The 24,394-nt window shown below is 33.4% G+C and overlaps 4 protein-coding genes across 6 annotated transcripts; all 4 read right to left on the bottom strand.

Annotated features, from left to right (window-relative positions):
• Positions 1–247: 247 nt before the first annotated feature.
• On the bottom strand, positions 248–5,090 carry LOC101266255 (cell division cycle protein 48 homolog). The gene is made up of 9 exons (XM_004246592.5): positions 4,957–5,090; positions 4,677–4,842; positions 3,594–3,822; positions 2,309–3,075; positions 2,006–2,227; positions 1,850–1,921; positions 1,472–1,753; positions 1,003–1,362; positions 248–760 (listed from the first exon to the last, which is right to left on the bottom strand). The coding sequence occupies exons 1-9, from the start codon at positions 5,022–5,024 to the stop codon at positions 461–463; spliced, it is 2,466 nt and encodes an 821-aa protein (XP_004246640.2). The 5' UTR covers positions 5,025–5,090; the 3' UTR covers positions 248–460.
• A 1,339-nt stretch (positions 5,091–6,429) lies between these two features.
• Positions 6,430–11,078, bottom strand: LOC101266552 (UDP-glycosyltransferase 86A1-like). The gene is made up of 2 exons (XM_004246593.5): positions 10,159–11,078; positions 6,430–7,789 (listed from the first exon to the last, which is right to left on the bottom strand). The coding sequence occupies exons 1-2, from the start codon at positions 10,691–10,693 to the stop codon at positions 6,822–6,824; spliced, it is 1,503 nt and encodes a 500-aa protein (XP_004246641.1). The 5' UTR covers positions 10,694–11,078; the 3' UTR covers positions 6,430–6,821.
• A 1,959-nt stretch (positions 11,079–13,037) lies between these two features.
• LOC101266856 (UDP-glycosyltransferase 86A1-like) lies at positions 13,038–15,565 on the bottom strand. Its single transcript, XM_004246594.5, has 2 exons — positions 14,899–15,565; positions 13,038–14,009 (listed from the first exon to the last, which is right to left on the bottom strand). The coding sequence occupies exons 1-2, from the start codon at positions 15,434–15,436 to the stop codon at positions 13,117–13,119; spliced, it is 1,431 nt and encodes a 476-aa protein (XP_004246642.2). The 5' UTR covers positions 15,437–15,565; the 3' UTR covers positions 13,038–13,116.
• A 1,283-nt stretch (positions 15,566–16,848) lies between these two features.
• LOC101267154 (RNA polymerase sigma factor sigF, chloroplastic) lies at positions 16,849–23,596 on the bottom strand. 3 transcript variants are annotated; one of them, XM_004246595.5, is made up of 9 exons: positions 23,275–23,596; positions 20,954–21,105; positions 20,666–20,793; positions 20,370–20,564; positions 19,732–20,005; positions 19,413–19,643; positions 18,570–18,710; positions 18,271–18,471; positions 16,849–17,589 (listed from the first exon to the last, which is right to left on the bottom strand). In XM_004246595.5, the coding sequence occupies exons 1-9, from the start codon at positions 23,354–23,356 to the stop codon at positions 17,302–17,304; spliced, it is 1,692 nt and encodes a 563-aa protein (XP_004246643.2). In that variant the 5' UTR covers positions 23,357–23,596; the 3' UTR covers positions 16,849–17,301. The 3 variants fall into 3 exon arrangements, with proteins under 3 accessions (XP_004246643.2, XP_069144872.1, XP_069144871.1); XM_069288771.1 differs by having other exon boundaries at positions 20,656–20,793; positions 23,275–23,550; XM_069288770.1 differs by having other exon boundaries at positions 22,635–23,532.
• Positions 23,597–24,394: the final 798 nt, after the last annotated feature.

Below are 24,394 nucleotides of genomic sequence, written 5' to 3'. Positions count from 1 at the left end.
TATGTAAACCGTAAAAATAATAATTTAGATCATCATAAAATAAAATATTATAAATAATATATAATATTTCACCTCAAGGGTCCTATGTAACATTTCACAAAATTTATGATGACGATAATAGATATTTCTTCGTATTTAATCTGACATCTCAAATTCAATTCTTATTGGATAAGTAATCATCTTTGTTGGAAAACGAGTTAAACAAAAATAATTACATGCAAAAATATAATTTCTGTACCTTTGAACATTTAGCCAAATAAAATCTAAAACTTTTTAAGTAGACAAAATAATAGCTACAGAGTATTATTTATGTAAAGCTTAGAAAAATCAATAAAATTACAAACTCAAGACAATGAATGGAAATAGTTACTAACTTTCAAAGTTTCATAAAAATAATTACTTATATTAGCAAAGTTGTAAGTGGTAAAGCATAAGATATGAAAAATAAGCTGAAGACAGTCTAGTTATACAGCTCATCTTCATCTGCTGCACCACCAGCAGAAGTTGCAAAGGGATCAGTAGTTCCGGTGGTGGGACCGATGGTGGGACCTGCAAACCGGAACTCAGAACCAAACCCTCGGGACTGCTGCAACGTCTGAGCAAACGCTTGATACTTGCGGATATCACCATCACTCACACTCCTTCGAGCGTACTTCATTGATTCCTCAAAGTGAGCAGGCTTGATCTCAGATACTTCATCGTTAACGTCTTCCTCCATAGCTTCCGGATTATCCCTTCTCCTTCTCTCCCTCTCAATATCCTGCAAACATTAGTTTTCTACTTTAGGAAGGGGCGGAGCTAGAGTATAGGAAGCAGGTTCGACAGAACTTAGTAATTTGTATCTTGTCTGATAAAATTCATTTAGTATGTATAAATTAAATCCCGAATTCATAAACTTCAAGTCTTGACTACATCCCTAGTCTATCAGTGTAGAAACTAATATCTATTGCCTCAAATATTATCAACTGACAAGACATGGAGAATTGGAGATAGAAAACTTACTTTCTCAATGTTCTCTCGGATAGCGTATTTGCATGCACGTTGACAGATCTCTGTAATGTCAGCTCCGCTGAACCCTTGCGTATATTTTGCAAGAGCTCTGAGATCGATATCCTTAGAAAGGGGTGATTTCCGCAGGCATGCCTTGAAAATTTGATAGCGGGAATCCTCGTCAGGAAGAGGAATGTAAATCAATTGGTCAAGACGACCGGGACGTAGAAGTGCAGGATCAATAATGTCAGGCCTGTTGGTGGCACCGATGATGAAAACCGTTTTCTTGGCATTCATACCATCCATTTCAGTGAGGAGTTGATTCAAAACTCTATCAGCAGCTCCCCCGGCATCTCCTCTGCTACTGCCTCTCTGCAAAAGAGTGTCATATTTAGCGATAGAAGCAAATAATCTGAAAAAAAAACCCGGTAAAACCTTGTAGTAAACAGTTCAACGGGAACATGAGAATGAGGAGCAGCACCTGAGTAGCAATCGAGTCCAATTCATCAAAAAACAGGACACAAGGAGCAGACCCTCGAGCCTTATCGAATATTTCTCTAACATTGGCTTCGCTCTCTCCAAACCACATGGTAAGCAATTCTGGACCCTTGATACTAATAAAATTGGCCTGGCATTCGTTTGCAATAGCCTTCGCCAACAAAGTTTTCCCGCATCCAGGTGGCCCATAGAAGAGAACACCCTTAGAAGGAGACATACCAAACTTCTCGAACTTCTCGGGATGTTCCACAGGATATTGAACAGTCTACAAAACAAATAAAAGATTAGGTCAGGTAAATCAACAAGGTTAACAGGTTAGCAGATCATAATATTCATCATTTTATGTTTAGTATATATGTACCTCTTGAAGCTCACGCTTGACATTCTCAAGGCCTCCAATGTCCTCCCAGGAGATATTAGGAACTTCAACAACCTGTTCCGCCATACGTCATAATTAGGAAACGAGTGGAGGATATGTAGTAGGAGAAGCCTTGAACGAAAAGAAATGTAGACTTACAGTTTCACGCAGGGCAGATGGATTGCTTGTCCCAAGAGCAGTTGAGAAGTGCTCGTTGGTCACAGCCATTGAATTTAATATCTCTGCGTCGATAGATTCATCTTCCAAATCAATCACATCCATCTTCTCTCTGATGCACTGAAGTGCAGCCTCAGTACACAAAGCTGCCAAATCCGCACCAACATAACCATGTGTTTCTTTGCAAATCCTTTCCAAATCAACCTGCAAACAAAGATCAACATATTACCAAACTGTAATCGTTTAGAAGTCAGAATACTAAAAAGTTTGAGGATATGGAATTACATCTTCAGCGAGCTTCATGTTCTTTGTATGGATACGAAGCACCTCAAGACGCCCGACTTCATCCGGGACACCAATATCTATCTCCCTATCGAATCTGCCAAACCTTCTTAGGGCGGGGTCAATACTATTAGGGCGATTAGTGGCACCCATGACAATTACGTGGGCACGTGATCTGAGACCATCCATGAGAGTCAAGAGCTGAGAAACAATCCTCCTCTCGACCTCTCCATGAGTCTTCTCACGTTTAGGAGCTATTGAATCAATTTCATCAATAAAAATAATTGAAGGTGCATTCTTCTCAGCTTCCTCAAATGCTTTCCTGAGATTGCTTTCACTTTCTCCTGCCAATTTGGACATGATCTCTGGTCCATTAATACAAAAGAAGAACGCACCAGTCTCATTAGCAACTGCTCGCGCTATCAATGTCTTCCCTGATCCAGGAGGTCCATACAAGAGAATTCCTTTGGGAGGTTTCACACCAATAGATTTGAACAGTTGTGGATGCCTCAACGGAAGCTCAACAAGCTCGCGGATCTGAGCCATTTGTTTACGCACGCCACCAATGTCATCATAACCAACCTCATCTAACCGATTCTCATCTTCTCTGTTTACAGGTTCACCCTCACAGAATATCTCAGTATCTGGGGCGACAACACAATATTCAGCTGGATCAGTTTCAATAACCTTGAATTCTACACTTCTCATTCCTCCTCTTACAAGAAATAGATCACCCTTCCTCACTGGTCGATATGCTTCAACGAAATAGGCTGCAGAGAAATAACACAGGGAGACAAGAAGGATCAGTAATTGCAGAATAATTAGGTTCGAATACGTCATCTCTTTGTCAATAAGAATGACAATGGTTATCCAAAGCTCTCACTTCACTACAAAAGACATAGCTGTTTGAAGATTTTAAACCAATAACTTTAACGATGACTAGGAATATTTTTTTTAAACGTAAACAATGACCAAGAATTTGATAGACTCATTCAGAAAATATTATAACGATAAACCCCATAGGGCAAGAGGAAACCTTGTGAATCCACTTGATGCAAACTTGCAACAACACAAGTCACACCAGAGTTTAAGTTAGACAATGAAACTTAACAAACAACATAAAGTTCCAAAAGCAGGATATTGGCACAAAGCATTCGCAGATATAATGCTTATCAGAAGAATACCATCAGCTAAGTAAATTGAAAACACTTAACAGAAGAAAAATAAATAACATCACGTATCCAAAAATTCTAACAAGCAATAATCAAATTGATAGTAGAACACTTACGTTTCAAGTAAGCATCAAACAGATTTCCTGTAACCCCCTCAATGCTGTCATCAATTGGAAGAATGTGCACACGTTTACCATATTTGACATCAGGGCATTGATGAACAGAGACAACATCACCAAGACGAACCCTAAGGTTATTTCTGACAACCTTGTTCATCCTAATCTTTGACTCATCACACTTGTCATCAACAATGGCAATGCAGATAGTATCTTTTCTTTTCTTTCCCTATACGACAAAATACATAGTTCAGAACTCAAAATCTTATATATAATATTATACACATATATGTGTGTTTGTGTGTGTGTATACGCCAGTATTTCATCACAATTCTTACATCACCATAATGTGAAGAAGCTACAGCTAATACCAATTCCTCAAAGCTTGCACCAGCATTTCCCAAACAAGGTACAATCATTAGAACTATCTACACCCTACTCATTATTTTTATTTTTTTGATAAACTACATCTACTCATTATTTTCAAACTAAAAACAGAATACATGAAAAAGTTACTACTAAAATAGACCATCAAACGGAACCAAACACTAATCACCATTCTTCATGGTTTCATAAGGCACTACAACATATTCGAGCTAGACAAATTGACACAGAACAATACTACCACTTCAACATATTCGAGCTAGACAAATTGACACAGAACAATACAAAGCTAAGAACTTTAGGACGAATGGCCAAGCCCCGGCCTTTTTAGCTTATATATCACAAAACTCATTGTCCTTATGCTTATTTCACCTGCACAACTGATTTCCAGCAAACAAGAAGCAAGGGCATCAAACTTAGTGTAATCCAATAGGTGTACACAGACCTTACCTCTGCCTCACCACTAGATAGAGAGGTTGTTTTCAGAAGATCCCTTGCTCAAGTAAAGCACACGGGGCACCAAACTTACCCATAACTTCAAATACCATAAACCCCTCTGCTAAACACTGATCAGTGTTCGCAACCCCATTACAACCCTTGCCCCATAGGTGAATTTTAACCACCACCCCACCATAATAATCTACCAAAACTCCAAACTGAACACATGAAATTTCAAGAAAACATGAGTAAAAATCCAACCTTTATCAAAATTGTGTCACCACGAAAAAACTGGAGCTTTTGCATAGTATCAGGATGAAGTGAAACAACAGAATTATCATCATTGATTGCTTCATCAATGACAAGACGATTAGGTGATTTCTTCCTCTCCAAAATTGCTGTACTAAAATCCTTCTTAGTCCCCTTCCTACAAACATCACAAAACAAAACCATAAAAATTCAAACTTTTTTTTATAATCAAGAATCAAAATCCAACTACACCAACAATTTTTTCCACAAAAGAATCACAATGGGTACTTACGAATCAGATGATTCAGCTTTGTTACTCATGATTTTTTTTTTTGCAGAGTTATTTTTGGTTTTGGCCATGTAGAGGGCTATTTATAAAAGCTTATTAGTAGTTCGTTTCTTGTTAGGAAAAAAAAAATACTTTTTTTTAAAGAAAAAACATTTATTTTCCTTTTTTTTAAAATTATTTTTCCCCCTTTTATACACCAAAAAACTATAATTGATGTTGATATTAATTTTTTTAAAGAATTATGTTTCCTTGTTTTAGTTATATTTGGAATTCTTTTAATACGTTTCCATGTCAACATTTTGCTATCGTGGCATTTCCTTATTTGTTCGTTATAAAGAAGTTGTTAGTAATTTAATTTCAACGATAAAATATTTGAGATCTATCGTTGTGCGATTGGGAGGGAAGCAAATAGATGTTTAATGAATGTTAGTATATATACTTAAATAAGTTAACTACAATCAATCAAGGTATATAATTTACTATAAAAAATATTTAAATTATATAACGATAGTAAGTTGAGTTAGTTCGATATGTAACTAGCGATGGTAATTATTTTTGTAAAATTTAGAAATTATTTGTGTAAAAACTTTTTATGTTTAAAAATAATTAACTAATAAAAAGGTCAAAGCTAATTATATCAAAACTCAGTTTTCTAAAAACTTACTTAATAATCTCCTAATTAGACACCAAATTGATTTATTTTTGGCTTTTAATGAGATAAACAATTCTTAGTTTTGATTTTTAAAGAAAAAGTGACTCTCCTCCATTAATCTATACTATCTGAATTAATTTAGCTAATTCAAAACCTCTTTAAAAATTAGAAATTCTAGAACATTCCAACCAATTCTAGACCTAAATTTCCAGTTATTAATTTTAAATTAATCATAGCAAAGTAGAAATTCAAGTGAGAAATTTAACCATAATAAAGTGATAAATGTGTGTTTTCCTTTATAGAGGTTGACTAATAAATACCATAGAATATAATATGGAAATAAAATTTGCGAGGATAAATTGTACGCACATTGTATTTCTATTTTTATATAGTAAAAAAAAATTTCAATAAATTATCGAGTTAATAGAGAGTTCGAGTAAATATCGAATGAAAATAATCTTTTTCTAACTTTATATTTTAAAATTATTTGTCAATTATTTATTGTTTTGGAACCTAAGTTAAGAATTTAAGGCACCTTTGCTTGTATTGCATTGGTAGATATTTCAAAATAGTATTATATCTTTCTTGGAATCATCAAATTATGAAATCCACAACTACCTGCAACTCTTTACTAACCATCAGAATTTTTTAATTTTTTATTTTTAATATTTGTGATATAAACTGAACTTAAATGAAGAAGCGAGAACACGTTATTAATTCTGACTTGTTTGAGATTGAGGAGTAGTGATGATGGTGTTCAAAATCAGCTTATGGCCTTACGCACACCTGAATAATAATACTTTCATAACATTTTCATCTCAAAATTTCAAAATAAACTAAACTACAGTATTTATTTTGAACAAACAATTTTTACATTCAAGGGCTTGATTTATCTAAAGCAAAAATTAAATTCAAAGATAAAAACACAACATTGCCAAAAGAGAGAAGAACCATACCAACTATACCTAACATAGGCCAAACTAAAATTCAAAAATAGCCAACTTTTCAATCTTTGTAACTAAGAAATAGCCAATAGCCTAGAGTTCCAAAATGTACAAGGAAAACGTCAGGATAATATCTTGAAGTTTCGCTTGTCGAATTTGAAACTCTGTAACAATGACTTAACTTTCTAAAAACAAGGTTGAGAAGTGGCTAGTAGTGCTATTTCTACAACTTTAGCCTATATGCTTACAATTATCACTAGATTTCAAAGGTTTCAATGGACCAGCCCATTACCATTTTGGTGTAATGGACTAACATGCCCATTCGAAAGCCTGGCCCGTTTCCTTGCATTGACTTTAATGTTTTCCATAAATTGATGAAAATTCCTCTCAGATGATCCATCTTGTCCTAATGCATTCTCTAATGTCTTCCTCACTTCCTTCACTGCTTTCCTCAACTCTTGAGCACTACTCCCACACATAAAATGGCTAACCTTTTCGGATACTTCCTCGTGTGTAACGCGTTCTTTGTCACAAAGGTTAATTCCGATCTTCCAATCATTTACAACTAGTTTTCGGTTAGTGAATTGATCAGTCAGCAAGGGAAAACAAATCAATGGTATACCACACCATATGCTTTCCAACGTCGAGTTCCATCCACAGTGAGTCAGGAATCCACCAGTCGCAGGGTGTGATATCACTTCAATCTGTCTACACCATGGCACGATCAACCCTCGATCTTTTATACTTTCCTCGAACCCCACAGGCAGGAAATCTGTCTCATCCGAGCTAACGATATCAGGCCTTAGGACCCAAATGAAGTTCACCCCACTAAGTTGAAGCCCATGGGCTATCTCCAATAAGTCTTCTTTACTAGTGTGAGCATAGCTCCCAAATGAGACATACAAGACTGAGGAATTGGGCTTGTTGTTGAGCCATTGAGAGCAATCAGACTCAGACCATAGGCTAATACTGAATGGGGCCTTAGTGAAATTACCAGATGGGAAAATGGGACCAATAGCATATGTGGGCTGGTTTTTGTTTAGGGCTGAGAGAGTATCAAATTCAAGTTCTTGGACTGTGTTACAAATGATGATATCAGCCTTTTTAATATCTGTAAAGGCCTTGTAGATTACCCTATGAACCACAGTCCAAATCTCAGTTGCTTGGAGATAAGACATCAAGTCTCTTGGTTCAATAGCTTTAACTCCTGGTATGTAGTCTATAGTGTCCTTTCGGTTATCTGAAAAATAAGAATATAATTTAATCAAATTATCTACTGATTAAGACGTAATGTTTAGAAAGAAAGAACAGATTTCACAGACAGCAGCACAAGAAAAAGACTTGCTTTTGATGCCACAATGTGCCTACCAACAACCGGATGAGTGGCAGGTTCTTGTCATTCGTTAAATGTGATGCCATTGTGGTGACACGAGAACTATCAAACAGGGACAACTTTCATCTCATCACAGACATGTGAAAGACTAGTGCATCCAAGTACGACACTAGGAATGTGATAGGACTAGTTAGACTCACAATAATCTTACTATATGTTTAAGAGGAAGGAGCCTACCAGCATCAAGATGCAAAACTAACGAGCTGACCAGGAACATGTTCCAATTGCTCTTTCAACGTCATGCCATTGTGATGGCACGAGAACCACTAAAGAAGGGCAAGTCTCATCTTAACATTGGCATTTGGAAGACTAGTTCATACAAGCACAGCGCAATGAGTATGATAGGATTCATTAGTCATTACCATAGTTTTAGACCCCACAACAATTTTTTACATATAATGGGTTGTTGTCTGTTGAGGTACTTGTAGCACATATTGAGACAAAGAGGCCTACTCAGAAGCTGAAAAGTCACATCACTAACATAAAATAATTTCAAGTAGACTCACCAATCCCACTCAGGACCAATAATTAGTTAGTAAAGGAATCAATGCTAGATTCTCAATATAACACTGATTAGCATAGCTACCTTTATAAAAATTTCAATTAAAAATTTATGCTCCAACCCTGTAGTCCAGTTTTTAAAATATTACATGTACAAACTTATTAATAAACCTTTTTTTCTAATATGATACAGATGTGACAACCAAGTGGGGGTCAAGGCCTTGTTAGGAGGTCAAAGAAGGCAGCTATTCAAATAGTAAAATGAATATCTTTAGTCCACCAAATATGCACAGGCTAAGTTTTTTCTTTTTCGATAGACCCTCGACTCAGGAAAAAGAAATCGGAATTGCAGAAGCCATAGCAAAAAGATAAGAAAAACATGAAATATAACAATTACATATTCTGTGTAATTCCACCACACAAGAGCCTACGATAGTAAATACTACTATTACTTATATGAAAGAAGAAGTTACACAACATACAACTATCTACTAACCTTCGACCTTAATCAATATAAAACACATATTATACATTAGTTACATACTGTATACTGGTTAAAACTTATAAAAAGATTGTAATTATGATTATTTTGTAGAGCTGTTGTGCAGTGTAAAAACATCCTAATTTTTAATTCTTAAGATATATCTCCAAGTGTGAACACCTATTTTATTATAATGTCCACATGCAATAACAGACAAAAGATCAAATTAAAGACACCACTAGACCAATTTGACTAATCCCTCTCTGATAATGTGAAAACTCTTGTTACATACAAAAACTTTTTTTTTGTAGGCATCTCTTAACCATCAACCATAAATGTTTTCAAAATTAAAAAAACAAAAACATGTTTTGTTTTAATTAAGATATAAACTATTTTTAGAAAATTAGTTGTTTGTTCTGAAAATCAAATAGTAGTTATTAGTAGTGAAGTGGTATCTCAACTAACCACCATTATTACCACCAACTTTCATTGGATCCCACAACCTAAAACAGGACAAAAACAAAAAGAAGGAAGGAGAGACCCACTGGCCTAACCAACATTTTACACCAATTATGTTGGTACATGGTCACAATCCAATTTACAAGTGTTGGTTGTGTCTTTGTTGATCAATAAAGTGAGTCGAGAATCATAAGGTTCTAGATTCAAATTTCAATGAGGGTAAAAATATTATACATTTTTCCTATATGTCAAGCTTATGAACAGAGTTTAAAATATTTGTTGCTAAAGAAGCAATATATATCCTATAGAATTAGTCGAGATGTAAGCTAACCGAAAATATGATAATACATTATATTTTTTAAACAAAGACTATTAGTTGTCTTTGAGACTTCACTTTCTGATTGATATTTATTCTACGGGGAGTCAGTTACATATATATTTTTAAATACATACATTTATATTATAATCGATTCCATATCAAGTGGCACTTTTTCCTAAAAAGTAGTATGGATCGCCAAGAGCTATACTATATCCAAGTAAATTATCATTTCATTATCGAGACGAAAGTAGTCGTGTCACAAAAATTGAGACAAAATCAACTTCTATAATCATAAAAGCATCTCACGTTCACACAGGTAAGGTAAAAGCTGAAACGAAGTGATGTGACATAGACAACTTAACATAATAAAGCAAATATTAATAAATGTAATTCTTTTTTAGCTCGAATTCGTGACCTAAAGATAAAACGAAGATAACTGAGAAGGGGAACACGAACCTTGAGAAGCAAAATGTCCATTTTTTTTGAGCAATTCCATATGATAATACAGATTAAAAACCAGAGCAGGTTCCGTCCAAAACGAAACATAAACCAAATTATACTTCTCGGCGATCATCGCCGGCCATACATAAAACGTATCAGCGATCAAACACGTCACCGGCGGATCGGATTTCACCAAATCCCCAACCAATTCATCAAAATGCGCTGAAAAAACGTGCAACAAACCCTCAACAAATTGGTCATGATTCAATGACCTATCAAACCCTAAAGGAAACCCATCATTCACCGTTGCATAACGAATATCAAGCCCAGATTCACGAGCTCTAGCAAACAAATCATCTTTGTTTTTTATTTGAGAATTTTCTCTAGATTGTGAATTGGAAATCTTAGAATGTATATAATGAGTGTTTACAAAAGTGATTGTGAAGCCATGTGAAGCTAATTTTATAGCTAAATACACAAAAGGAGTAATGTGACCTTGATATGGATATGGAATCATAATAGCATGAGGTTTTTGGTGATGATTCGCCATTGTTGATGATGATTAAGATGATGAATTTTTTTTAATTTTTTTTTTTGGGGGATTTTTTTTAATTTTTTCAATGAAAAAGGTATTTGGAGAAGATGAATTTGTGGGTATTTATTTGTGTTCCATAAATGAAGGGAAAAGGAGGGGAAATGAATTAAAGGATGGGAAAATGGGAAATTACAAGGAAAGGGAATTAATATTTGTAAAATTATAATTTGAGTAATTAAACTTAGAATAATTTATTTTAATATAGGGAAGGGATAAATAGACCATATATAATATAGTTTTTAAGTCAATAGATATTGACTATTCAAATGTCATCTTTTTTAACTTTTCATCAAGAATTATTGATGATTTTCCCTCATATTTTAAATGTGATGATATCTTTTTTTTTTTTATATTGTAATTATTATTTTTGTTTAAAATGAGATTTTTGAATTTAAAATAAAAAATTATTTAATATAAAGAAAATATATGGATCATGGTGTTTAAAGGATCAGGTTGAATGGAAATAAAATAGAGTAGAGTATATAGTGTTCAAGTCCAGTAATGTAGCTCAAGTGGCCGATGTAGAAGTAAAGAACTGAAGATTGATATGATAATCAAGTAGTTTTGAGAAGAGAAAGTTTTGAATATCACATAAATTAGTGAAACTGAGAGAATATATTATATATATATATATATATATATATATATATATATATATATATATATATATATATATATAACACAACACAAATAATTCATATATAGACCATTTAAGGGAAACACATATACAAATAGGTTTCCCATGATAGAATTTAAATTTATTTGAAATTCTACAAGCAAATTACAGGTTGTTGCACTTTAGATTCAGTGTGTGTTAATAATAAAGTTGTTGCATTTTATCATTAAAATAACATAATATTATAATAATAAAATACATAATAAAGCAATACTTTAGAATATGCATATGTAAAGCATTAATGAAAAGTAATCAAATCATTTTTTTTTTGAAGTTTGACCTAAAAAAGGATGAAATTGGTGGCTTAGAGGAAGTGGACCATATGACATATGTTCTACATTATGATATTAAAATTAAAATAAATAGGAAACTTTAAAAAAATAATTAGACAAAATGATCTAGAGATTTTTATATTTTATTTCGATATATCATCTCGATTCTTTTATTTTTTAGGGGTTTATTCATACATTTTTACTTGATCAAAATAATATTTTTAAGCGCTTCTGATCATTGACGAGCTTATGAATATTTACGAGGAAAATATTAATAAGTAATAAAAAATAGTAACAAGTTAAAGGATGAAATTTTTTTTTTCTTATTTTCTTTTCCTAAAAAAATCTTTTTTTTTTTTGTTTAACCTTTCCCTATGGGCTTCATCAGAGTATCAGTAATGTTGAGACTTGGACTGTGTGACAATGATAGTAGGAGTATGGGTTAATTTTTTTTTTTTATGATATGTTTCCAACTTGCATATTATAAGACCAACCACGTCTCTTGTTTATAGATCATATTTAATATTCTTTATGTATTGATATCGTTTGATTTGATACGGTATTTAGTTTGTGGTTTAAATTTACTCGTTATTATGTTTGTCATAGAGATGATTATTATGAGGTGTTGAAAGACAATTTAGATGAAGTTAGAAAGATGTAACGACAGCTAGATTAGGACAAAATAAGTCAGTCAAAAAGCAGATCAGATATATAGGTGAATGATAGTACAAACAAACTACTAAGCGAACGAGGTCAAAGGGATCTTATTCAAAACCTTCATCAACAACCTCTCATTTGTTCGACTACTCATAAAATTTGTTGAGTTAAGGTGTATAAGAAGTTTTATCTCGAAAAAGAGTGTAAAACAATGCTCATCTTTAAATAGTTTTTTGATATTTGTCTGGTTATATAATATTTCATTTATGATTAAAAAAAATTAAAGCTAACTATACAATGTACAAACACAACATTATACATTATTTTAAAAAAATTTTAAAAAAAATCATATAAATTGAGACCGAACGAATTGTTTACTTTTAAGTTCCAAAGACAACATGGACCAGCTGCCTCTGTGGCAGAATATTCTTTTATATATGATCATCTCCATTGGGCATATTCCATGATTATTGAAGCAGATTTAGAATGGTTTTGTTGATTCGATTGAACTTATAATAATTGATTTTGAAATATATATATATATATAACATGATTATATTCTCATTTAATAGAAGATTTATCTCTATAGATATCATTATTTACGTTCAGAAAATTCTATGTTTTAAAAGAAGTTTGAAAAACTATTTCAAAATTGATTAAGAAAAGAATCTACTAATATACTAATTCATAGTAGTTGACTATAAATCCAATTACACCACTTAAATAAAATTTATTGAATTCACGTAAATACAGTGGTTTAAGATTAGATCATCTCAAGCTAAACTAATCTTTATCTTCAACTCTTCAACAAACTTATTAAAATAAACATTTGATGATCCATTCGTAGCTAATGTATTATGAAATGTCTCTTTCACTTGTGCAACATTCTTCCTTAAATTATTCGAAGTCTCTTCGTTCATCAAATATTTAATCTTATTGCGTACTTCTTCTCTCGTGATTGATTCCTCATCACGAAGATTAATTCCAACTTTCCAATCATAAACCACTAATTTCCGATTAGCGAGTTGATCGGTGACAAGCGGAGAACAAATCAACGGCACCCCACACCAAATGCTCTCCACTATAGAATTCCATCCACAGTGACTCAAGAAACCTCCAACTGCTGAATGTGAAATCACCCTCGGTTGGTTGCACCATGGCACAATCAACCCTCGATCCTTCACTTTTTCTTTATATCCAACGGGCAAAATATCATTTTCGTCTTGACCTAAAACATTAAACCTAAGTACCCAAATGAAATTCACTTCACTAAGCATAAGTGCATGAGCTAATTCAAGAATATCCTCTTTGTTAACAAGAGCCACACTCCCAAACGAGACGTATAAGACCGAACCACGAGGCTTGGCATCGAGCCATTGGGTGCAATCGTGCTCGGACCATAGGCTACTCGAAATAGTTAGTTCAGTGAAATTCGCGGACACAATTGGACCAATGGCGTAGAACTTGTGCTTTTCTTGAATCGATGTGATGGTTTCAGGTTCGAGCTCCTGAACAGTGTTGGCTATTATTATATCGGCTTTTCGAACATCTTGAAATGCCTTGTAGATTAATTGGTGCACCACCGAATTTTGGTACAAGGATGGCAAGTCACTTGATTTGATTGATTTAACTCCAGGAATATAATCAACAATATCTTTCCTATTTTCTGTTAAAAAATGATTTTAAGAAAATTATCAGTTTAATATATTTCTATATTCTAACAACAAGATTAGTGAGATGGCATCACTCAGTGACACTGTACATACAAAAGTATTTAATTTTACTAATTCATGGAAGTTGCTAATTATAAATATGGAGATCATATGTCACAAATAAATAGAAGAGACTACCATTCTTTTCTAATCAGTATAACAGATTATGTAAGAAGACGAAGATACAAAAAAAAAAAAAAATCCTTTTTTTTAATAAATGATACGCAGATATCTCTGTCATATTTTTGAGACATTAATGGCGCTGCCGTTCAAAAACTAAAGTATATATGTCACTCTAGCGAAACACTAAATATATAGGGACATCATAGAGACACCTAGCACAATCTTATCTGTTGATCCGATATTTTATAAATATCAACTTGATGGATAAATTATAACTCGTGTATGTCTGTTAATATAAAGAATATACAGTGATGCAAGGTGGACACCCTTCGTCAGAAAAATTACGTTCTGTATATATATATATATCAAATTTTACATCTAAAAGATATATATTTAAAGTTGCTCATCCTTGACAAAAACTATGCCTTTCCACTTGAATGAAGGAGTATCAGTTTCAATCCCCAGATCCAGTATAGATATGTATGTTCTAGTTTTTAGATTGCATAGACACAGTATTTCAAAAATATGATATAGATATCTATATATCATTTATGATAATTCAAGCTATATTTTTGACTTTTTTTTCTTTTTGATATATAAATAAATATTTTGAATTTTATGATGCTAAGCTAAAAATAAGCAATATTCTTATATCTAATAGTATGTGAGATTGTTTCTGATAAATCTTTCGAGTCAAAAGAGCAAAAAAGAAAAACTCACCATGAGAGCCAGAGTGACCATTTTCTTCAAGCAAATCCAAGTGATAATAGAGAGCAAAAACCAAAGCTGGCTCAGTGAAGAATGAAACATGAACAATCTCATATTTTTTTGCGATAATCGATGGCCAAACGAAGAAAGTATCAGCAATCAAACAATTAATTGGATCAACACAATCCTCTTTCGCTAAATCCCCAACTAGTTTATCAACATAATTCGAAAACCCATTTATTAAACCTTCCAAAAATGGCAACGAATTCATATTCCGATCGAATTCCAACGGAAATCCATCGGAAATAGTTAAATAACGTATATCAAGCCCAGATTCACAGGGTTTTGAGAAGATATTTTCGAGCCCCGACGGCTCTGAAGAGGAAGGTGAATGGGCTTTTGTTATTTGGGAATGAATAAATTGTGTGTTGATAAAAGTTATAATGAATCCTTTTGAAGCAAGTTTTAAGGCTAGATGAATTGTTGGGTTTATATGACCTTGATATGGACATGGAATTACCAAGGCATGAGGATGAAGCTTTTTTGCCATTCTTTTTTTTTTGATTGATTAATTGTTTGAACTTTGATTCTAGAACTACATGTTTCCTTACCTTCAAGAGTAGGGGGGTGGGTGGGTCAATTATTTGCCTATACCTTCGGACAGTGGTGGACTCAGAATTTTCAATAGGGGTTTTGAAATTCGTAGTAATAGACACACGAAATAGCAGAAGGGGGTTACACGTTTACTATATATATACATACAAAATATTATTTTAACTATGTATAAATAGTATAATTTTCCGTTAAATAGGGTTTGGATGAACCCTCTTATATCAAGGTGGCTCCGCCCCTGCCTTCAGAGAAGATTGTAATTTTTTCAAAGAGTTGTGACATTTCTAATAAGGCACAATAAATATTTTGTTCACCTTATCCTTCTATAAATAAAGGGATTTTCTCTCATTTTAAAATAATGAAAATTCTGAATTTTTTCTTCTTTTGTACAATTAAATATTTGTGTATTTTGCTTCTGTTGAATGGCTCACTGACACTATTGATTTTGTATCAATACACTTGTAAATAGAATCGTTCTATTCCGAGAGGATCTATTTCTTTAAACATTGGGTACTAGTGGAGAATAATTTTTTTAAAAAGGGATATTGTGCATCCAATGAACTCAATTTTTTTCTTTCTGTTTCATTTTATTGTTATAGATCCTGGTATATTTTTTATATATAGTTATTATTTTATACTTATGATATTAATTGTTGTTTTTGAGTATATATTTTAAATTTTGTAGTTTGTGCTTCTATAAAGTTATTGTTATAAGTGTTTATTAGTACAAATAAGTTTATTTATTTATTAAAAAAATTTAATATCTCATATTGATGTTTATCTAATTTTTCAAAAATATCAAATAGTAATATAGGAAAAATTGTAAAATCAAATTAAAACTGATTGATGGAAGGATAACTGATATAATTGACATTTTCCTTTATTATTAATTTTCGTTAGTATGTAATTTTGTATGTAAAATAATATAGTATTTTATAGACTTTAATAACAGATAAATTTCAAAGATTATTTTATAAATTTTATATATCAAATTTTCACACAAAGCGCGAATAATTTTACACTTAAAAAGTGTATAAAACCATTTTTCATAAGATTGGTAATATCTATTATTGTGGTTAGTAAACAAAAGTGTGACCAGCTGTCTGATTCCATTAATTAATTTATTGAAAAATGAACATTATTGGGTTAGTTGTTTGACTCTTTTGAGGTTCTTCTCTTTTTTAGAAGTTTTATTTTTGTTTATTTGAAAAATGATGTGTCTTTTTTTCATGATTAATGATTGCTGTAAGTACTAATTACAGGAATCGTTCGATACGTAAGATAAGAATAATAATTACAGAATTAGATATGAATTAGTTAGCTTTATTTCATGTGTTTTGCGCACTCAACTTTTCGAGAAAAAAAAACTTCCATTTAAATAAATGTCTGGATGAAAAAAAAAAAAATTTTACAACTTGATACTTTACAAGATAAAAAAGGTAAGAACAGGAATAACACGTTCACATCACAAGTATTTTGTAAAGCAAAACTAAAAACAGCTAAACATTTACCCCATATTTTTTTCCGGGCATCCAGGTCAGCTTTCACGCACCTCGACTGACTCTACGGGATACCTATCACCTCTCATCAGCAATAGGTATATGACATGCAACTTTGTCGATCAAGGCTAAGATAGATGGGAAGAATCACCTGGTGTTTTTGTCTCCGCTGGAATTTGAATGTTTGCTCCATACTTACAAGGATGTGAGCAACTTGTATCTACTGTTGATTTCAAAGTAACATCTGCTACATCAGCCACAGTAACAACTCGAGTCGTTTTATGTAAATTGAAGAGACTGTGATTTAAAAGAGCAAATCGGAATATGCATCGAGGCCATGCTTGTTAAGATTCTGCTTTAGCTTGTATAGAGCTCGGGTCTCTAGTTGTCGTACTCGTTCCTTTGACAGTCCAAAAACAGCGCCTATTTCGGATAGAGACTTTGGTTTGCCATCTCCAATGCCAAATCTAAGTCGGATTATTTTCCTTTCCTTTGGACTCAGGACATTTAGGAGGCCGCGTATGTGACGCCTCATAAGTTGTTTTGATACACTCAGTTCTGGTGCTTCAATTGCATTGTCAGCAGTAATTTCCTGGATTGAGAAAAATGATATCCTCTCTTTAGCAATCGCCAAAACATGATCGAAGTAATCTGACAAGCGGAGTATCCGAGTGGGGTTTGGGAAAAGTTAAAGTGTACTAGAGATAGAGAAGTTATTTCCAATAGACCCTCTACTCAAGTAAAGGCTAAAGCATCTCAAAGTAATTTCTAAGGAGAATGCAGAAATGAAATGCAGTAATAGCAACTAAAAATATAGCGCTACAGAGAAAGAACAATAACAACATGAACTAGTGCAATAACCGAAGCATAGAAATCACAGATGATAACAACAATAGAAAAACAATAAACAACGAGAATAGTGCTAATACTACTGGTAAGAGAGTAGGTACCCGAATACCCCCACCTATCCTACCTCGCAGGAAAGCAAGATAACATTCAATAGCACATAGTCAAAAGCGCGGAGTAGTTCTAGGGAAGAGTTTCTAAGAAAGGGTTGCAGAAAGCAAAGAAAAGTCATAAACACGGAAAACACTTGCTAATTATTAAGTCCTCTGGCAATAAACCTATTTTCTACCAGATTTTATATCCCCTTGGACTACCAGTATTACATGCAAGTCAAAAAAAGGCTTGGACAAACGAAAAGAAATCATCCTGATTGTGATTTACTTAGTAAGTTCCTCAAAAAGCATGAAGTGGTGCAACGAATCATCACCTGGAAAGTAGTATCTTGATCTGACCACACTGACTGTTGCATTGAAAGTGGTGTTCTAACATTTGAAAGCAGATTCTGCAACCTTTCCACACTCATTCTAGCACATGATGCGATGTCTTCTTTGGTTGGATGACGATTGCCTTGTCGAATGCATTCTCTTTTGGCGTCTTTTACTTTAGACAGAAGCGCGTACACATTTTCCTGCAATTCCAGTTTGTGCAGATCAGCTACTTAGATATCCAGATATAGAATTTGCTTCAATAAGAGGCCATTTTGATGGGGAAAAAAGAGGTCCTTACGGGCAAACGGATTGTCCTAGAGTGTTGAAATATGGCCTTCCTAACTGATTGCCTTATCCACCAGTATGCATAGGTAGGAAATCGACAACCAGCTTGAGGTTTGAACTTCTCGACACTTTTCATAAGTCCCATGCTTCCCTCCTGCAACCACCCAATCCATCAGCTGGTAAACCTCAATATAATAGAACTGCATCTTCTTAATGTTAGAAGTGATTAAGCAAGCTGCACAGCCCCCACCCCACCCCACCCCCACCCTACACACACAACACTTGCGAAAAAATATCTGACACTTTGATTGTAGAATCAAATGTGTAAACAAACACTTCGGGATTCTAACACAACAATATATGCGGATAAACCTCTGAAAGGCTAAACAACTCCTAGAAAAACGTAGGATAATGAATAAAAACCGATTAAAACATTTTTTCTCAACGAATAGGTATCTCCTGCATAATTTTCCTTCAATTTTGCCCCATCTTTTGCTAAGTCAGAGCATGAATCCGAAGAAATTGTAGATCCTTTGAGAGAACTTCCTCCAATTGATTTTAGGTCTACCTCCCTCTTTTAACGCCTTCATCGCAATGGTTTCACATCTACGGATTAGTGCATCCAGTGATCGACGCAGGACATGACCATACCATCTCAACAAACCTTCTCTCATTTTATCTAACGCCGGATTCTAACTCAAAATGGGGACAAAGAATGTAAATCTTATGTTCATAAACATGCAAAATCCTGAAGGCTAGAGAACACCCTTGACATAACATAGCTATACAAACATATCTTAAGACTTAGAATAGTGGACAAACGATGAGTATCTTATGTACATAAATATCCATTCACCTGCAATAGATCCTGAAGGTTGAGACCACGTCCTTGATATTGCTTAGCAATATGAACCACCATTCGCAAATTGGCATTGATTAATTTCTCACGGCTGCTCTTGCCGGAAAGAAGTTGTGATTTCAATTCTCGAGAAGTAATCCCTGCAGCTTCAGCCCACTCAAGCGATGTTGGTTCACGAGCAAACTGAATCTGAAGCTGATGCTTTACTTCTTGTAATTTCATGGAGATCTGAAACATGACCGGACATTGATTTAACTCCTTTTTTCTTTGTGAAAAAACAATTTCTACAGGAACAGAGACAAGAAGAGCAAAATACCTGTATCTTGACAATCAATTCAGACTCCTCTTTGGCGGTTAAGAGTTGTTTAGTTTCGGGACCCCATAGGAACATTCGAAGAGGATCATTTAGATCAATAGACTCGTTCACTTTTCTCCGCACATCTGGCCTGCCTGAACGATTATTTGTCTCCTGAACTTCTTGTATTGGCTTTGGAGCTCCCCTTTTTCTAGACTGCCTCTCTATAAAACGTGTTGATCTTACTGTACGTTGCTCTTTCAGTTTATCATCAACCAAATTCGTGGATAGGAAACTGAAAATCAATCAGAGAGGAGATAAGTTATGAAGATTGAAGATAACTGTCAAAATGAAAACATAAGCAAAAACACAAGCAGGATCCGGGGAGGGTAGAGTGTATGGACCTTACCCCTACCTTGTCACGTAGAGAGACCCTCAGCTCAAAGAATGCAAAAACACAACATTTATGAAGACATGAGCAGTATCAAAAACACGATAGTAAGAAAATAGAGGCATAAGAGACAGCAAGTAGCAATAGAAAACTTAAGAATGAGAAATACGGAAATAGTAAAATAATAAAAATACCGAAAATAATACTAATACTACTAGCAGGTGTGAAAATAAACAAGGATATTATCAAGACGGACAAAGGAACATACTTTGGAAAATGAGAATCATCAAGTAATTTGGAGTCTTCAGCTAATAAAGCTGCCTCTTTTGATGCCAACAAAGCTTTTCTGGCAAGAGCAACCACACTGTGTGGTTCAAAGTTCATTAATTTATCTCCCTTACTGTGAAGAGGTTCCTTATTTGGAGATAATGGTCCTTTTCCCTTCAGATAATACGGGGGAAACCTAACAGCAAAACCACAAAGTGAGCTAATGAAATGACTGCACTAGAAAGAATGCTATTTACACAAATACTAAAATCAACAGATGTAATCACTTCATCTTACGAATATGATGGACCAGGCCAATGAAGTAGCTGCACTTGCAAAGCATTTATATTTTGCTCTGAATCAACAGCATCATTCTCTTCCAATTCTGAGGATGCAGCTTCCACAAGCCTCCTATCTATTGTTGCCTTCAGCAAGAAAAATCAGAGCCACTTTAAATTAGTGATCAGAAGAAGACAGAATGTTGTATGCACATAATGTCGCTACCACCTACCTAAGAACCATAATACAATGAAACAACATCGAATGTTTCTAAATTCTAAGTCAAAAAAACACCAAGAGTCTCACCAGGGATGTTTTCTCTTCCTTTACTAGGTGCAACTGCAGCCGATTCTCAAAATGCTGCTCCGGACCGATAGCTGATGCAGGAACATATCGACCCAAATAAGTATGGGGCACTGAAGAAAGCACAGGAGCAGCATGCTCATGAAGCATCAGAACTGCAAGTTTCATAATGTAAAATTAAACATATATCCTTAAAGAACAGGATTATTTGCATTAACGATTGAAAGCTACAGCCATAAAAAATGAAGAAAATATGTCAATGGTTCCTACTTTATAAGTATTAAAAAACACCTCTAAGGAAGCAATACTGTGGTATTATTTTTTGAAATGGCGATACGTAGTACTAAACTGCACCGAGTTTCTTGGGATTATCCTTCTAACAATCATTCATCCTAGCCAACTTTGGGATATTTCTGGTATCTCAGATAGTTAGCCCTCTTAGCAGACAGGTTAATATTTCACATCGGATTCAGGATTCTAGCCTACTATTTTATACACATCTTTAGTAATGGACAATCCCATAAGCTATTAAAACTAGAAACTCATTGTTTCTTCTGTAGTAAGAAGTGGTTACATGAAAGATGAAACTAAAGACATCTGATTAAGAAAATAATTCTTATGGCATCTACAATTATCAATCCTAAAGAAGAACAATTTTAGTTAAATATACTTAAATGCTTATGTCTATTATCGACCATTTCAATATTGAACCTTCAATCTGTGGTTGGTGACGGTCATCATATTGTGTAAAAGACTAGGATAGTCTGACCATCATAGCATAACACAAAAGAATGTGTGACTTTTGACCAAATAATGACACTTCTCTATCATTCTGATAAAATAATGATAAGGAGAGAATAGAAATATAGTGGGAGATGGAAACATTTTGTTAACAGAACAGCATAATCGAATCCCGGTAAGAAAAACCTTAAAGATAATTCAAAAATGCATGTATATAACTCAACTCAAAAAGCTAGCTCATGAGTCAAGGATTGCCCAAGACCATAAAATGAGACAACAGTCTTCCACCAACACTGATAACTTAATATAGAATTAATGGTCTTTTCTATCAACTGAGTAAGCAACAATCTAGCATCAATATCATAACAATGAAGTGATCAAGAAGCACATTAAATCAAGTAAATGCCACATTTCACTTAAGGCATTAACTTTATAAAACTAAAGTTTCAAACATGTATAACTGGACTGCTAGAAAAACCAAGCCAAAAACAGTGGGAATTCAACATTTACAACAACAATTATGCTTCAATCTAAACTAACAGAATTCAGCTATATGAATCCTCACTACCTGTTCTGCTTTCCTTCTCCATTTGAACAAGTTTCATTTCAAAATATAAAACACATTAACATAATAAAACTAAAGTTGCAAATATCGATGATTGGGAATGCTAGAAAAATCAAGAAGGCAAAACCAACGGGACTTCAACGCATTTACAACAATAATCATGCTTCAATTTAATCTAGTTGGATTTGGCTAAATGAATTGTCATTATCCATTCTTCATTTCTTCTCCATTTGGACAAGTTCATTCCAATAATTCAACACATTTCACTAAAGGCATTAACTTTAAAAAACTAAAACTACAAATATTGATAAATGGGAATGTTAGAAGAACAAGAAGGAAAAACAATGAGAATTTGAACACATTTACAACAACAATTACCCTTCAATTTATTAGCTGGGTTCGGCTACATGAATCCTCTTTATCCATTCTTCATTTCTGCTCCATTTGGACAAGGTCCATTCCAAAAATTCAACACTAAGGTATTAACTTTATAAAACTAAAGCCACAAATTGATAAATGGGAATGCTAGAATAACCAAACAAAGCAAAAACATTGGGATTCCACGCATGTACAACAACAACTACTCTTCAATCAAAACTAGTTGAATTGGGTTACATGAATCCTCATAACTAGAAAGCACATTAAATAGCTAATTCAGCAACTGTGGCGCCTCATTTCACTAAAGCCATCAACTTTTTTACCTGCCACCTCCCACCAGCTACGGCATATGGTAAGTAATCATCTAGTGTTTTTTTTGTCTTTATTGGAAGTTGAACCTAAGACATCATCATTCTCAACTCACTTCAGGCCACACCTTGGGTGCTCACTAAGGGCATTAACTTTACAAAACCAAAGCCACAAATATCAATAAAATGGGATGCTACTACACTAGAAGAACCATAAATACAGAAATGCATTGATAAAACAACAATTACCCTCATCCAAACTAGTTAAAATTCAGCTACATGAATCCTCACTGTTCTATTATATCCCATTTGGGCAAAATTCAACAATTCACCTGAAGAAGAACAATTCCTGAGTTGGGTTTTCTGAGAAAAAGTTGGTGGTGAAGAAAGAAGGTTTCTTCCAGCAGCCTCCATAGCTTTAAGCTAAGCTATCTTGTGAAACTCTTCACTATTTTTCTGGTATGTGGGGTGTAAAAAAGATATCTTTTTTCAGAATTAAGAGGGGTTTTAGTGCTAGCATGAGTATTTTCTTGAATTAAAAAAGCTTCATTTGAAGATTGAAGATGAATGGAAGTGATGGCTTTTGCAAATGTTTGAACTTGTTCTTTGCCTCAAGAATTTGATAAAACCCAACAGGATGAGATTTTTTATTTTGTCTTTACTATAATACCCCTCCATCTTTTACTTTTTTTCTAAAACATGCCCTTGTCATAAATCATAGTAATTAAAATATTTTGGTACATTATATTCCTTTTGATATAATTATAAGCTTTTAGTGTGTAATTATAAATATCTAACAATTTATATACCACAAGAAAATTTGATTCCCTTTTATAATAGTTGAATATTTGAATTGTGATGATGTAAAATTTATAATTGAGTTTAGGTAGATTTGGACATTGTTTATTTTATTCATATTTTGGGAAAGTAACATTGTTAATACACTTTCACCCTATAATATTGCTAATATTTTGCTCTATGCATTACCTATAAAAATATGTACAATAATAATATATTTGACGTAATTTTATAAAATAATATTTGGAAAGAATAAAATGTATGCAGATTTTGTCTTTAGCTTGGAGATAGAGAAATTGTTTCAATAGATCCTCAGTTCCACAAGAAAAAATAGTGTAAAGTAGTCTAGAAAAAAGATTAGTAAAAATAAAAAAGTACTGATAAAATACTATAGATAACTTGACAAATAAATCTATATAGTAATCATGACAAGATAATAATCAACGTACCAAAAAAACGATAAATAATAATCAAAATCAAAACATAAGAAATTACAAAAGTAATGTTATGACTAATAACTAGTAACAATAAGTGAAAGTCAAGAGACAATGCCTTTAACTATCTAGTTAACTTTATTTAATAATCCATATTTTCTGTAACCTCGTATCAATTGTTCTTCACGATTATTAAAGTAAAATAAAATTAAAGAAAAAA

Source organism: Solanum lycopersicum, chromosome 9 (assembly GCF_036512215.1).
Source record: "Solanum lycopersicum chromosome 9, SLM_r2.1".
Lineage (NCBI taxonomy): Eukaryota > Viridiplantae > Streptophyta > Magnoliopsida > Solanales > Solanaceae > Solanum > Solanum lycopersicum.
Note: the sequence above shows the minus strand (reverse complement) of the source record. Positions and strands in the feature narration are given on the sequence as shown.

Bases quoted from the DNA above. Each gene is read 5' to 3' on its own strand.
- LOC101267154 (XM_004246595.5), bottom strand. From the start codon at position 23,356: ATGGAGGCTGCTGGAAGAAACCTTCTTTCTTCACCACCAACTTTTTCT. The intron at 20,794-20,953 runs GTGAGACTCTTG...TTCTTGCTGAAG, and splicing joins AGGAAGAGAAAACATCCCTG to GCAACAATAGATAGGAGGCT. The intron at 19,644-19,731 runs GTATTTTGCTCT...GTCATGTTTCAG, and splicing joins AATTGATTGTCAAGATACAG to ATCTCCATGAAATTACAAGA.
- LOC101266552 (XM_004246593.5), bottom strand. From the start codon at position 10,693: ATGGCGAATCATCACCAAAAACCTCATGCTATTATGATTCCATATCCA. The intron at 7,790-10,158 runs GTTCGTGTTCCC...CTTATTTTTCAG, and splicing joins TGGACATTTTGCTTCTCAAG to ATAACCGAAAGGACACTATA.
- LOC101266856 (XM_004246594.5), bottom strand. From the start codon at position 15,436: ATGGCAAAAAAGCTTCATCCTCATGCCTTGGTAATTCCATGTCCATAT. The intron at 14,010-14,898 runs GTGAGTTTTTCT...ATTTTTTAACAG, and splicing joins TGGTCACTCTGGCTCTCATG to AAAATAGGAAAGATATTGTT.
- LOC101266255 (XM_004246592.5), bottom strand. From the start codon at position 5,024: ATGGCCAAAACCAAAAATAACTCTGCAAAAAAAAAAATCATGAGTAAC. The intron at 1,922-2,005 runs GTAAGTCTACAT...ATGGCGGAACAG, and splicing joins CATCTGCCCTGCGTGAAACT to GTTGTTGAAGTTCCTAATAT. The intron at 1,363-1,471 runs GTGCTGCTCCTC...ACTCTTTTGCAG, and splicing joins TGGACTCGATTGCTACTCAG to AGAGGCAGTAGCAGAGGAGA.